Raw genomic sequence first — 15,913 nt, forward strand, 5'->3', positions numbered from 1 at the left:
TTTGTTTGTACAGATTTACAAGCCCCATGTAGTATTAACTAAAAAAGGTCGTTTTTTACTCTTGTGTCACGTGGGTACATAGCGCTGTCCCCTCCAACACGCACATATATTAGTTATTTAACTTTTTTTAAAGGCCAGTGCGGAAACATTGCACAATTTATTGCATTGATTTCTAAGCCTTTACAGGGCAACGTGTTGATTTTTCAAAAGCAAACCAAAGGTGAATTTTTCTTGGTATTTGCTGCTTGCTTTGGAAGCCTGTGAGGGGTGATGTTTTTTGCATTGGAAATACAGGCATGCCCCAGAGATATTCGGGCTTGGTTCCAGACTACCACAATAAAGCAAATCTCACAATAAAGCAAGTGAAATGCATTTTTTGGGTTCCTAGTGCATATAAAAGTTTTGTCTACAGTATACTGTAGTCTGTTAAGTGTGCATTAGCTTTAAGTCTAGAAAAACAATGTACATATCTTAATTAAAAAACACTTTATGGGGCACCTGGGTGGCTCAGTCGGTTGAGCGTCCGACTTCAGATCAGGTCATGATCTCGCGGTTTATGGGTTCGAGCCCCGCGTCGGGCTCTGTGCTGACAGCTCGGAGCCTGGAGCCCGCTTCGGATTCCGTGTCTCCCTCTCTCTCTGCCCCTCTCCCACTTGCACTCTGTCTTTCTTTCTCTCAAAAATGAATAAAACATTAAAAAAAGAAAAAAAAAAAAAACTTTATGGCTGGGGCGCCGGGCTGGCTCAATTGGTAAAATAGTCAACTCTTGAGTTTTGGCTCAGGCCACGATCTCACAATTTATGAGATGGAATTCTCCACGGGGCTCTGCACTGACAGCTTGGAGCCCGCTTGGGATTCTCTCTTCCTCTCTGTCTGCCCCTCCTCAGCTCTCGCTCTCTCTCTCTTTCAGAAGAAATAAACATTGTAAAAAATACGTTATTGCTAAAAAATGCTGTTATTGGAGCTTTCGGTGAGTTGTGATCACTTGGTTACAGAACGTCATAACAAATGTCGTAGTAATGAAAAAGTTTGAAAAATTGTGAGAATTACCAAATGTGACACAGAGACACGAAGGGAGCAAATGATGTTGAAAACATGGCACCAAGAGCCACGCTCCAGGGAGGGCTGCCGCAAACCTTCACCTCGTGAAAGACACGGTATCTGCGAATCGGGTAACGCGAAACGCAATACGACGAGGTGTGCCTGTAGATGGAAAATGACACAGCTTGCAATGGGTTTTCGTCTTCAACCTGGTATGAAGCACGAAAGCACGTACCAAACCCAGAACCAGATTTTAAAGGATAAGCTCCATGTAAGTCGCATTGAATGGCAAAAAGGACATCCAGTCGTCTTTCATCCTGTTCCCAGGTGTTAGATCCTTTTTCCTAATAGTTATCTCAGGATCTAGAACGGTCCAAGGGCGTGTAATCTAGTGTGCGTGTGTTTATGGCGCTGGCCTAGGGGAGTGTGGTGGGAACAGAAGGAAAGCGGAGGAGGGACCGCGTGCTCCCCTTTATGTCTGATGGGCTGGATAAGGCGCCTCCTTTGCTCTCACCAAGCCTCACGTCCTCGCCTTTGAAATGACTCTAGTATGACTCACGGTGTGAACAATGACACCGTGCGTGCAAACCGTCAGGACGGTGCCTGCTGATGCGCACTCGGTAACTTTTAGTTACCGTTATTCCCCAACTAGTCCCCCTCCCCACCATCACCTCCTAGATTGAGACTTTGAAGGGGGGAGCTGGGAAGGGCCGAGGGAAAGAATTAGCATCATTTTCGCAGTAGCAAAACCAAAAGCACGGTCTACCCTCTCTTCTTCATCTATCCCGTGCCTCCGGGGCTGCCTGGGAGACTGGCTTCTTCCATCAGAAGCAAGGAGAGTAGAGCACACACAAAGGGTGAGAATTATAATGGGTAGACGGAAAGAATGCACGTTAAGTGCAGGCGTCTCACTTTAAATGAGAATGACAGATTTTATTAAAAACCAGTCTTTTATTATAAAAGAGCCAAATGGCATCTATTAACCAATTCAAGGAGATCTTCGGGAGTGTTTTCTGCAGGCTCTCTCTCCCGTGAAATAACTCTCTGTCCTAGACAGGTGGGTGGACACACAGAAGGCAGGAGGGGGCGGGAGGGAATATTTCACACCAAATTAAATATTGGGTTTTAATACCAGGCTTTAAGTGGATGTGGTTACCGTCCTGCCAGATATGCTAAGTAAGCTTTAAAATCAATACCGAATGGGAAGACTGGAAGGAACATTCACGGAATCTGGTGTGTTTATTTCTTTTTAAGCTCCAGGACTGCAGGACCTCCTTCAGCTCGCTTCAGGGCCAATGTCATCATGTATGTTTCAAGTAACCCAAATCCTCTGTGTTCTGTTGTCACCTTCCTCATTATCCATTCATGAAACTAACAGGTGTTGACCCTTTACAACGGTTTTGGCTCCACAAATGTGAAACAGAAAGTGAGACTCTGGCATTTTTATCATGCTGGATGCGTGTCCATGGCAAAGTCACCTTTGTGACTTTAAAAACTGTCCCTTCCTTGAAAGTGAGTGCTGGAAAGTAAGTTAACTAGTATTTTGTAGTCTGAGAAGAACAAAGTTGTAGCTATTTTTTTTAAGTTTATTTCTTTATCTTAGAGAGAGAGAGAGAGAGAGAGAGAGCAGGGAAGGGGCAGAGAGAGAGGGAGAGAATCCCATACAGGCTCCACACTGTCAGCGAAGAGCCTGACGCGTTGACTCAAACTCACAAACTGTTATATCATGACCTGAGCCGAAATCAAGAGTTGGGCCCTTAACCGACGGAGCCTCCTAAGAGCCCCAAAGTTGTAGCTGTTTTTAGAGTGGGATCTATGACCTTCTGGGTCATGTCAGAAACATATTTCCCCCACCTGTGGATCTCAGGTCCACGTGGAAGTCACTGATGAGAGATCAAGCAAAAACGAAAAAGCTGTATTTTAATTTTAATTTGTAATTGAAGGGTAATTGACATATTGAAGAACATTTTACAGACATGAGTTTGTATGGTTGATTAGACTGATTGGGCCGGAATCTGGTATTAAGTTAAATATGACTGGTTAACTTTCTACCGGAAATATGGTCATATTTTCTTTGGGGCTTATATCCCCACGGGCTATAAAATAACTCTGATTCTCGTAGGTTGACTTCCAAATATATAGGGCTGTTAAGCAGTCTTTGACTTTATCATTTAGAAGAGGTATTAGTTAATCTATTGGGACAATTCCCTAAGATGATTAGAGTCAAGTAGACTCATCATCATGCTTGGGCATGACATCAAAAAATCAAGAAGTCATCATTTTGTTATTTTTAAATGAGTAAAGGTGTTTATGGCCTCGTTCCCTCCTGGCCAAGACAATTTCTTTCTTTTTTTATTTTAAGTTATTTTGGGAGAGAGAGACAGAGAGAGCAAGCTGGAGAGGGGCAGAGACAGTGAGAGAAACAATTCAGTGCAGAGCCTGACACGGGGCTCGAACTCCCCAACCGTGAGATCATGACCTGAGCCAACATCAAGAGTGAGACGCTTACCCGACCAAGTCACCCAGATGCCCCCAAGACCATTTCAGAATCATTTCCGTTTTGGAGGGGAGGAATTTGGCCAGATGACTCATTTTGGCCAATGGAATGTGGGCAGAAGTGATATCTGTCACATCCGAGCAGAAGCCATGGCAAGATGCTGCCAAGCACCGTTTCGTTCTCAGCCCTGAGGCAGAAATGGGGCCATGCATTAGCTCCAGTCCTGCACGCAGAGGCACTGGGGGCACAGAGGATGGAGACCTGACTGGCTCAGGACCAGAGTGCGAACCAAACCCTTAATTGTTACTCATTGAGCTTAGGGGTTGTTTGCTTTGGCAAAATAATCTAGGAGGGGCTAATTAACAAACGTTGTCTTGGTGAGTGTGCTGGTACACCTACTGTTGACTGATTTATCTTCCCCGTGACACAACCTCGGATTTTCATTCAGTCTAAGACCTGGCCAGTAAGTCTGTAGGAGAAAGGAAAGTCACATGTGGTTGGTCGCTGGTCGCTGGCTGGACCACTTGACCATTCCCAACTCCATCACTTTAAGAAAAAAATAGATACTTCGTCTCACGGATTCGAGCGACGGTGGCTGATTTAGGAGGGACTAATACTAGTTTTTCAGAATAATAACATAGCAATAGCTGGAGAGTGCTGTGTCAAATTTGGGAAAACAAAATGGAAAAACGACATAAAATGAAAGCAAACACCGTTCCCTTCTCCAAAAGTTAACGTTCATATTTAAGAATATCTCCTACCAGTTTTCTTTTCCATTTTTATACATTGATTTTATACAGTGATTGAGTATGCACATGCACACACACACACACACACACACACACACACACACACTGTAATATAATGCTTTTTTAACTTTACATTTTATGATTTCAGTGAAATTTCATGTTTTATTAATACTTAAAAACTTAAATATTTTTAGAAAGTTAGATTGATATATACGATATATTTGTCTGAATAGTCTACTGCAAATAGTCTAAATGGTCTATAATTATCATTATAGATAATGCTAATACAAAAAAGTCTGAAAAAAATTTATTTTTGTAACTTACAATTGTGGAAAATGCCTATGCTTCTCCACATCCTCAAGTATGAACAAGCTAGAGGAGAATGAAGTATGCCCTATGCCGTGTGATTGGAAAGGTCTCATTCTCTCAGGGTTGCTCAGGGTCAGTTGTGTTATTCTCTAAAGGCCCTAGCACTAGGAGAAACTAACACGACAGCATCCAAAGCAGAGTGTCTGGATTGCCCACTCTTGATTCTTCTTTACCCCTTTGATTCAAGTCTCTTTCTTTTCTCCTCTTTTCTCCCTGTACTTTTCTGATTTAATTGCGTGATGAGACAGTGAAACACAGCCATTGTAGTGCGCTCCGACCGAACATAATAATGTTTGTTAGAACTAGACTGGCCAGTCCATGACTGTGGAGGGTCAGACGCAAGGACCCACCACAACCACACATTTACTCGATGAGCCTCACTGCATGGGCCACACCTTCCTCCTGGATAAACCTGATCAGGATACCACATCATCTCATTGCCTCTTTGGAACCCCCAGGCAAGCCCACATCTATCCCAAGCCTCACCCTGTCCCCCCGAGAGGCCCCAGCTGTCCTCTGTGGTGGTTCTCCATTGCCCAGCCAGCTAAATAGCCTGGGGAGGCTTCAAGTGAGTTCATGGTGGTCTTTGGTAGACGGTCCAGGATCTTCATCGTGCTGTTTTCAAGCACTTGCTCTGTTTGGAGGCATCTGTAGGGTTTATAGGAAAATCTTTTTCCCCATTTTTTTTACCTCCAGGTGCTGGATTAAGTGACGGGCAGTGGCATTCGGTGTCCTTATCATTGAAAGGAAGTCACCTGAGTGTGATGGTGGATGGCGAGGCGGCCTCCGTGGCTCATTCCTTGCGTGGACGGATTGATTCCGGGGACACCTATTATTTGGGCGGTAAGTGAAGACTGGCTCTGTTGGCAGTCAAACCATCTTTGTCTTTCCAGCTCCTGCCTTCTAAAGCAACCGACTGGTTTAAATGAAGACTAATACTGAAGGACAATCTTTCTCTTTCAGTGATAGTCCATGAGAATGTTGAGTCGGCAAAGACGGTAAACTATGGCCTCAAACGCACGTCTCCTGTGTGGCCTTGTTTAAATGTACCTGTGCTAAGATTGGCTTTGGATTTGGCACTTGCTTTCCCTGCAGTAACCTGGAAGGCTGTAAAAATGCTAGCGCCTGGTCCCGTCCCCAGGGATCCTGGTTTATCTGGTTCTGAAGCCTGGGCAACACATTTCTTAAGGTCTCCAGGCAATTCTGTGTGCGGGCAACTGGGAGGGTCCTTGTTCCCTGTTTCTTACCTTTAGTACTTTGCTGTCGAGAATTTTGCTAATGCCAAGTGACTCTCGAACCTTCTCTTCAGGTTTTCATGTGACAATTGTATTGCTGCATGTGGGTATTCTTTCTGTAACCTTCTCTTCTCCCTGAGGAGCCTGGTTCCCCAAGTGTGATCCGGGAACCAGCGGCATCAGCATCACGTGAGAGTTTATCAGAGCTTTGGGTGGAGCATCCTTGACTTCCTGAACCAGAATCTCCATGTCACCAAGTGCAGAAACATTCCCAACATAGTTAGGAAGCATTCTGTCCCAACATAGTTAGGAAGCATAGTTAGGGCCCCATTATATACAACAGAGCAAGAGAGCACTTGAATCGCTGTTGATGATTCACTTGTTACTTAGCGATGAACTTTACCAACACGACACCAGGCCGTCTCCCTGGACTGTAGTCCATGGACTGCTGCGTGTTCAGTAGACCTTTGACTGAGTCTGTCTGGGATCCTTTCAGCCAGGGAGGGGGAGCTTCTGAGGGTAATGAATCTCCATTCCTGAGGCATTCAAGTGAAAAATCCTGAGCCACCAGAAGCTTAGACCTGTCAATTGTAAGACTTATTTCTAATCTTGGCTGGAAGCCGGCCTTGATGTTATTCCTGTTTTGCATTTTATAGTTGTTGTTTTTTTTTTCTAAAATAAGTTTGGAATCATGGTGGAGATAGCTTGATAGCCCAAGAAGAAAGTATAAAATCCTCCCTAAGAATTGACAATAAGCACACAAACCATGAATCAGGGTGTTTAATCTTTCAAGCCCCCGAAAGCGGCCATCACGGTGCACATGGAGTATTGCCAGCAGCATTAAAAGATCGGATTGCTGGCCTTCGTTGCTGGCTAAATATGGTGCGTTTCTGACCCAGATCGTTTTGTAAACCTTTATGCTTATGATGGATTTTATAGCTCTGCAGAGGAACAGATTCCTTGAAAACTAAATAAAGAATTTCTCCAGGAGCTATAACTTAAAAGGTAAAGGAGTTTGAGACACTAAAAGGGATAGGAAGAAAAATCCTTGCTATGTTGTTTAACGATACAAAATAGAATACTTGTTATATTTATTAAAGAGTAAAAAAAAAAATACTTTTCAAAACCACAGAATCTTCTTTGATGTCTGAACCTTCTTTCATAATTTGAACAGTCTACATGTTCCCAACGGGCAACGCAGTTACCTGAGTAGGTAACTTCCTAGACATTTACACGCTGATGTCGTATGAATCAGTAGTTGCTACGCAATACATGTATATATTTTATTTTTTTTAACGTTTACTTGCTCATTTTTGAGAGAAAGAGCGTGCACACGAGGGCAAGCAGGGGAGGGACAGAGAGAGAAGGAGACAGAGAATCCGAAGCAGGCTCTGCTCTGTAGGCGCACAGCCCATGCGGGGCGCGAACTCACGAACCATGAGATCACGACCTGAGCTGAAGTCAGACGCTTAACCGACTGAGCCACCCCGATGCCCCGTGTGTATGTATTTTAAAATACTACTAATGTCTCTTGAATATTTATGGGCTCATCCCCCAGTGTATGCAGTTAAACCCTACAATGCTTTCAGGGCACCTGGCTGACTCGGTTGGTTGAGCATCCGACTCTGGATTTCGGCTCAGGTCATGATCCCAGGGTCGTGCGATCAAGCCCCATGTCAGGCTCTGTGCTGAGCGTGGAGCCTGTTTAAGATTCTCTTTCCCCCTCTGCCCCTCTCCCCTGCTCATGCTCTCTCTCGAAAAATAAAACAATAATAATAATAATGATAACAAAATGAACATACATTACAACGCTTTCAGAGCTTCCCTTTTTCCTCCAGATTCTCGTCCCCCCCAGTTAAGTATTACCCTGCATTTCTTTTTACTAATCTTTGTATTGCTTTTTTTATTTTTAAATTGAGAAAAAAATTTTTAAGTTTATTTATTCATGAGAGAGAGAGAGAGAGAGAGAGACAGCAGGAGTCAGGGAGGGGCAGAGAGAGAGGGAGACACAGAATCCGAAGGAGGCTCCGGGCTCTGAGCTGCCAGCACAGAGCCCGACCCGGGGCTCGAGCTCACGAACCATGAGGTCGTGACCTGAGCCAAAGTCGGATGCTCAACCGACTGAGCCACCCCGGTGTCCCTTTGATTTTTAAATTCAGATAAAACCGATGTATGACATCACACTCGTGTCACATGTACAACATAATGCCTCGATATTTGTACTGGGAAGCGATCCCACAGTAAGTCCAGTGAACATCCATCCACAGACATAGTTACGATTCTTTTCTTGTGATGAGGACTTTGAAGATCTACTCTCGGGGCGCCTGGGTGGCCCAGTCGGTTAAGCGGCCGACTTCGGCTCAGGTCACGATCTCGCGGTCCGTGAGTTCGAGCCCCGCGTCGGGCTCTGTGCTGACCGCTCTGAGCCTGGAGCCTGGTTCTGATTCTGTGTCTCCCTCTCTCTGACCCTCCCCTGTTCATGCTGTCTCTCCCTGTCTCAGAAAATAAATAAAACATTAAAAAAAATTGAAAAAAAAAAGATCTACTCTCTTAGCAACTTTTAAATACATAATACAGCATTATTACCTGTAGTCACCATGCTGTACGTTATCCCTATAACTTATTTATTTGACAACTGAAAGTTTGTAATTTTTAATGCATTGCCTTTCTTTAAACCTGTTATCTATGTAGGGACTTTAAAAGAAGAGTGTTGTGTGCTACCTTGCTTTTAACTTTATAAATAGGGTACCACTGTATGCATCCTTCTGTGTTCTTTTTTTTTTTTTAATTATTGCTGTGGTTGTTTTTTATATTTATTTTTGAGATCTACCATGTGAATGTCTATAGGTAAAGTTAATTAATTTTTACCGCTCTGTGGCTTTTGATGTATATTATACCATGTTTTACTTACTAAATCCGTCCCGTTTTACTATTGATTGACAGTTGGATTGTACCCAGTTTTTTTTTTTTTTTTTTTTTTGCTATTATAAAAAATTCTATAAATGTCCTCCTCTGGCGGCCAAGAATAATCTTGCCCGTGATTTAAAAATTTTCCTTATGCGCAAACTACCAAGCTTTCCTACTACGCACAGTCGATTTGATGAAACAAGGTCGTGTGCGGTGTTTCCAGCGACAGGCTCCAGTCATTACGCCGAATCGACGCTCGCGAGTTCGCATTAGTCACATGGGTTTTGCACAGAGACCTGGCCTCTGGTCTATGAAAGGACCCTGGAGAGTTGGAGGCGATGTGTTGAGAAGAGCATAATAGGCCTTTCCTCACATAGTTTCATAAAATTGTGTTGATGTGCAGAACAACTGTCTTGTTAGTAGGGCTTCCCGTAACAAATAGCGTCCTGTGGATGAGCGGAATTACAAAGTGTAAACATCCCATGAGAGAGTAGAATGTCTTTTCTTCATTACCACTTTCCTGTTTTTTGGCCGCGATTATAATTTGCCACTAAGTGGCAAAAACAGTGTAAGATCTTGCAGTCACAGCACATTATCCCTAACTAATGTATAAATTCAGAATGACCTCTACATACGTAGCTGTAAATACCCAACTTAGGCCTATAGAACAATTCCAGGCAATGATTCAAACTAACCTAATCAACTGCGCGTGTTATACCAACATCACAGCATCTTTTTTCCTGGAGGAAGAATATATACTATCCAAAACACTCCACCGATGCCCTCACCAGGCTAAAACAAACGAAACCAAAACAGACCAATTTACTGATACTAAGTAAAAAGACGAATATTATTTGCGGTCAAGGAAAATCAAGAAAGGGAGGTCTGGGACCAGTGAACATGGAGTTCTGGTTCTCAGTAGATGTACTGTATTCACAAGCTTTATGCACAGGTGAAGACTCCCTTGTTCAGAGCCCCTTGTCTCTACAGTCTGTTTGACTTTCCAGCTCTGTACTGGGTAAAGTGGGTCATGTCAGGTTCAACTTGAGTGGAAACCTTGAGACCCCAAGATGTCAATGTTAGAGTTATTTTATCCAGTCCCAAGAATGGTTGATGCCAGCGTCTATTTATTTAATTATCTTCGTCATTAATTTCCACCAGAAGCAGAATATGCATCATGTTTAACAAGCAAATTCACTTTATCCAATTCATGCTCTGTATTTCACAGAAACCAATACCCCGTGTGCTGAGACCCTCCCTAACCAGTTCTTCTTCCCCTTGGGTTTCTCCCGATGGAGGGGCCAATTGTAAATTCCCATTTGCCGTGCGATCAGTCACATGCTTTCCCATAAAGACAGACGAGGACATCTGGCAGTTAAAGTTAGGGTGGCCGTATGATTTGTTGTGCAAGCCAGGACACTTTAGCCAATGAAGCAGATGATCTCCTTAATTATGATGGGACAGCGGCATAAACCAGGGCTCTGTGGCTTTCTTTCCACGAGACGTGCCCTCTTGCCAATTAGCAGCCTTTCTCGTGTGTCCTGTCAACACTCCGTGGTTCCCTTTTTACTTCCCTCACTTTTCTCAGTCTGAGCTTTGTTTGTAAATTTTTCTTCCAGCGATGGTTTTGCTCTGGCGTATCGTACAGAGCTTTGGTAAGGATTCTCTGTACCATTCAATAGCGTGCTTGCAGCACAGAGTGGGGGACTGTTACATCATGTTGAGCATCTCTCGAGTGTCCTTGCGTGAAACGTGAACAGGCCGGGGAACCAATGAGGACCGTAATGAGGCCTCACTGAGGACCCATCCTGGTGAGTGACATAAAGTGACAATTTCTCCGCCATCCTCAGAGGTACTTAAATTTCCGACCCCTTGGATAGTGACGGGTATGTTCCATTAATGTAGCAGTAAATATTCCCTCTCCGCTTTGACTTCCATCTCGAATCAGGTCATCGAGGAATGACCCTCTGCCTTTTTACCGTCAGGATTTCAGGCAGTCTTGAGCCTGAATGAATGGGCGGCTTCCGGCCTGGGCTTCTCTGGGGCCGTGGCTCCCCTCGTTTCCCGACCTCTGCAGCAATGAAGCACTTAGCGATCTGACCTTTCCTTCTTACAGTTCCACTTTGAGAACGTTTCCTTGTGACCACTAAATTCTGTTTAGTTTTGTCCTTTACGGGAATAGTTAGGTACTGCACTGTGTTTTATTTTACTTTAAGTTTATTTGTTTATTATTTATTTTGAATTTCCTTAATATTTATTTATTTTTGAGAGAGAGACAGAGTGCAAGTGGGGAGGGGCAGAGAGAGAGGGAGACACAGACTCGGAAGCGGGCTCCAGGCTCTGAGCTATCAGCACAGAGCCCGACGCGGGGCTCGAACTCACGGACCGCGAGGTCGTGACCTGGCTGAAGTCAGATGCTTCACTGACTGAGACACCCAGGCGCCCATATTTATTATTTATTTTGAAAGAGAGAGAGAGAGTGTGAGCATGAGCCCAGGAGAGGGGCAGGGAGAGAGGGAGAGAGAGAATCCCAAGCAGGCTCCACACTGTCAGCGCAGAGCGAGACGCAGTCCTCGATCCCATGAACTGTGAGATCATGACCTGAGCCGAAATCCAGAGTTGGACACTTAACTGACTAAGCTGCCCAGGCGCCCCGGACTCTGCTTTGTATTTTAGATGAGTTTGAGGCTTGTCATCCAGAGGAAGGGACGGTGGCCGGAGAGGGGTAAGCAAATGCCCTCTTCCTAAGCACTGTCAGTCGAAGTCACCTGTAAAGATAGAAAGATATACCAGGTTTCTTCCAAATATAACCCTTCAGAAATTCTTTTATACGCCGAAATGTGCGTATTTTCACATAAAGCAAGGAAATGGTAAAGAACTTTAGAGTTAAGCAGTTCTTTGTGACGTCGTACCACATTTGAAGGGTCAAGTCTCCATGAGGCTACCTTATGGGGTTGCATTGGGCCCAACAGAGTTGAACCTGATGCAGGCCTTGGCTGGTTTTGGATTGTATTTGTCAGGAATACAAAGCATCAAAGCCTCAGTCACTGAAGGAGAAGTGCATTTTGTGGAAGTTCTTAGGCAGCAAGCTCCTGGGACCGAGGGGGCTCCATGTTCTGTCCCCCCACCCTTTGGAAGGACACCAGTGACCTCAGGACAAAAGTTCAAAGAGAGAGGAAAGAAACACATAGGAGTACAATGAGTAAAATCTTTATAAAATTACGGATTCCTTTTCATTAAAAAAAATAAGAGCCTTATAAAATAATCTCAAACCCAGGCTGTAAATATTAACCAAAAAAAAAAAAAAAAACCTTAATAGTTAAATAATTGGAAAATGATTTTTTAATGATTTTTTAAAAAAGATGAATAATTAAGATCTTCTATCTCATAAGTTCAAAGAAAACATTCCCCTGGAGGTGATGTGAATGAAACATAATTATATAAGGGAAAGAATAAATAAAATAGGTAAATTTTTCACGAGGCATGCAATTTACTGCGCGATTTCTCGGGCTTAAAACCACATTGATTATTTAAAAATGCTGTGCTTCGTTCGTGTTTGCCTATGAAAATAAAGTATTCAGTTAGGTGAAAACTTTGTGATTTTATCCCACGTCGCTGCGGGTGGGTTCCCCGGGAAGCCGCCTCTCTGCCTGGCACATTTGTGTCCCGGGGTTTGGCGAGGTTAATTCTTGGGAACAATCCTCGGAAGGTTGAGAGAGCAGCTGGGATGAACGGAGACAAGTTGAGGTGTGGATGCAGTTCCAGCAGGAGCCTCAGGACGTCCCGCGGAGGCTCTGAAGCATTCTGCCCTTCAGGGACGTCCCAGGAGAGAAATGGGGGTAGACCACCCACTGACCACTTTGTTGCATCCCTGGGCACTGGCCATCCCCCCCAGTTCTGGGGGAGACCCTCAGCCTCTGTCCTAAAAATGAAGTGTGGTGGGTTGGGCGGTGTCTTGGGAACTAGGCTCTGTATGCAGATTTCCTCCAGTTGTTGTCTTTTACAAAAGCATTTACGGTGACTGTTCTCTTTTTTCCGGAGCTGTTCCTTTCCTCCCATACCCGAGGCATGTTGCAGTACTCAAATCTGCGATGCCTGTAGAAGGCAGCTCAGCAGGGGCTGGGAGAGCCCCACACGTGGCCCCACACGTGGGGAAGGGGGTGGTTCTGAACCCCATTTGCTCTGATTGTGATTTCAAAGCCGTGACCTGGCTCACCATTACTACGATAGCATTGTCTTCTTGGGAAACCCGAGGGGATACAATAAAATCACTGGGAATTGTGGTTTGTAATGGTAAAAGATACCCTGAGGCGTATCAAAAATTTTAAGGGTTTATTTGAGCAAAGATTGATTCAGATTGGGCAACAGCAAACCAGAGGTGGTTAGGGGGGCTCCGTAGAGACAGGAGCCAGGGGACAGGCTTCTATAGAGAAGGTGCGGAATCAAAGAAAGGAAATTATTGATTGGCTACAGCTTAAAGCCTGGTTAGCTGTTCGTGATGGGTTGTCCTTAGGGTTTGATTTCAGAACCTGGGGGCATTTAAAGGCCCAGACTTCGGTTTGCTTTCCGAGGCCACTAAAGCTTTTGGTGAGCCGCCTCTGTCTGGTGGCCCCCTTGCTTAATTAATTTAACAGTAATTACACCACACCAATTAGTGACTGCGGCATGACTTGTAAAATTTAACTCGTACTGTTGGAAACCATCAAAGCCCATTTCTTTTTTTCATGGAGTAGTCTGATGCTAATTTTTCTCCATTATTTTCAGTGCCATATCATCGTGAGATCCTTGTTCATTTTGTGTGTTACTGTTAAAAGGTATTTGATTAAATTGCCTAATTCAGAAACAATTAGAAATGTACGTATGAGTTGTTCTTAGATTTCCTTGAACAGTTAAAATCAAACATGGTTTTAAATATGCCTGTGCTTGGGGTGCCTGGGTGGCTCAGTCGGTTAAGCATCCGACTTGGGCTCAGGTCATGATCTTGCGATTGGTGGGTTCGAGCCCCCTGTTGGGCTCTGTGCTGAGGGCTCAGAGCCTGGAGCCTGCTTCGGATTCTGTCTCCCTCTCTCTCTGCTGCCCCCGCCCCGACTCACACTCTGGGAGTTATTTCAATAAATAAACATTGAAAAAACTTAAATATGCCTGTGCTTGTGCACACACATATGCACTTACAGAGTGGAAGTTTCACATACATAATTCTTTTTCTTTTTTTTTAAGTTTATTCATTTATTATTTCTGAGAGAGAGGACACAAGGGGGGGGGGGCGGGCAGAGAGAGAGCAGGGGAGACACAGACTCTGAAGCAGGCTCCAAGCTCTGAGCCATTAACATAGAACCCAGTGAGGGCCTCAAACTCACAAACCACAAGATCATGACCTGAGCCGAAGTCGGATGCTTAACTGACTGAGCCACCCAGGCACCCCTCTCTGACCAGTTGTAATCAAACTCTGTTTTAAATTTTGTTAATATTTATTTATTTTTGGGACAGAGAGAGACAGAGCATGAACAGGGGAGGGGCAGAGAGAGAGAGAGACACACACAGAATCGGAAGTAGGCTCCAGGCTCTGAGCCATCAGCCCAGAGCCCGACGCGGGGCTCGAACTCACGGACCGCGAGATCGTGACCTGAGCTGAAGTCGGACGCTTAACTGACTGAGCCACCCAGGCGCCCCTGAAACTCTGTTTTATGCCTGTGTCTGTGTGCACACGCATGAACATACAGAGTAGAAATTTCACATGACGTAATTATTTTTCAAGTATCTTAAATTTAGCAGGTCCTATTGTGCCTGTGAGTTTTTTCTCTGATTCTGTTATCACATGCCCTTTATTTAGTTCACATGGTTTCATATCATGCTAAAAGGAGTGATTTTTTCTGTGCGCTTGCACGAGAGGAATCCCATTTTGCTGAAATTAAACGTGCCTTGACTCTACTGGTAGGGTTGCGCGTCCTACCTTCGGCCCATCCGCCCGTAAGCCTGGTTCCGCTTGTTATTTCTATGCTTTACCGAAACCACTAGCTTCTGTTCTTTTCAGCCACCCGCCACCCCCTCCGTGAGCAGTATGGCCCTGCCGAAAAGTTAGGAAGCCTCGTCCTCAGGAGGAGGCAGCAAACTTGCATTTAAGAAACACTGTGCACTATCTTGGTCACGACGGTTGACTTTCTCCTTTGTGTATCTCCGTGTTCGTGCAGGCTGTCCTGACAGCGTCTCTGGCTCTGGATGTGGAGGTCCCCTGGGCGGCTTTCAGGGCTGCCTGAGGCTCATCTCCATTGGCGACAAGGCGGTGGATCCCATCACAGTGCAGCAGGGGGCGCTGGGGAGTTTCCGTGACCTCCAGATAGACACCTGCGGCCTCACAGACAGGTAAAGCCATCCCGTGTCATTTTAGCATTCTTGATTTCAGTTGTTTGATCGTAGATTGAAAAAAATGGACAGCGGAGAAAAAGTGCCTTCTTCTAGCTCCTTCTCTCTTCCTGATATCCAGTCCCAATGGAAAAGTTGTGATTACGTTGAAAACCAGAAAATGACAGTCTTTCTTTTTGAATAATTGCTCCTTTGAATGATAATATTTTCTTAGAAGACGCACTCTCATGAATTTTCCTTGTGTCTGTCCCCACACTGCTTAGTTGTTACAGAATTCTGTTGGTGGTGCTATAATTACTGAGCGTAAATACTGATGAGTAGAAATACTTTTAAGAATTTTTCCACTGCACAAAACAGATTAGAATGGTCTACAGAGATAATGAATCACCGAGGACCAGTAAGTCAATGTGGTCAGCTGGATTCACCCCACACTCCCTTTTCTGCGTGGAAAATGAAAAGTAACTGTTCCTTGGAGAAAGGTTGAGCCTTTGGGGATTTCTGGTCATGTAAACACAACAAAGAATGGAAAGAACCCAGTTACCACAAGCTGAACGTGGTACTGGTTCCCTGAGGGAGATGAGACAAGCAGGGCTTTTACAGAGAACAGATTGGTGGTGCCCGTGGTGGTGTGGGGGAGTGGGAGTGGCTGAAAGAGGTGAAAAGGTACTGGGGCACCTGGGTGGCTCAGTCGGTTGAGCGTCCCATTCTTGTTACTGGCTCAGGTCGTGATCTCATGGTTCATGGGATCGAGCCCC

General features: G+C 44.7%; 1 protein-coding gene across 4 annotated transcripts in view; it reads left to right on the plus strand.

Moving 5' to 3' along the window:
* LOC123592539 (contactin-associated protein-like 3) overlaps positions 1-15,913 on the plus strand; it is a 193,955-nt gene that overhangs the window by 107,516 nt on the left and 70,526 nt on the right. For all 4 annotated transcript variants that reach the window (XM_045467707.1, XM_045467705.1, XM_045467706.1 and 1 more), the window contains 2 exons: positions 5,353-5,499; positions 14,987-15,158. In XM_045467707.1, coding sequence (XP_045323663.1) covers positions 5,353-5,499; positions 14,987-15,158 — 319 coding nt within the window. The remainder of the gene's footprint in view (positions 1-5,352; positions 5,500-14,986; positions 15,159-15,913) is intronic.

This window comes from Leopardus geoffroyi, chromosome D4 (genome assembly GCF_018350155.1).
Source record: "Leopardus geoffroyi isolate Oge1 chromosome D4, O.geoffroyi_Oge1_pat1.0, whole genome shotgun sequence".
Taxonomy (NCBI): Eukaryota; Metazoa; Chordata; class Mammalia; order Carnivora; family Felidae; genus Leopardus; species Leopardus geoffroyi.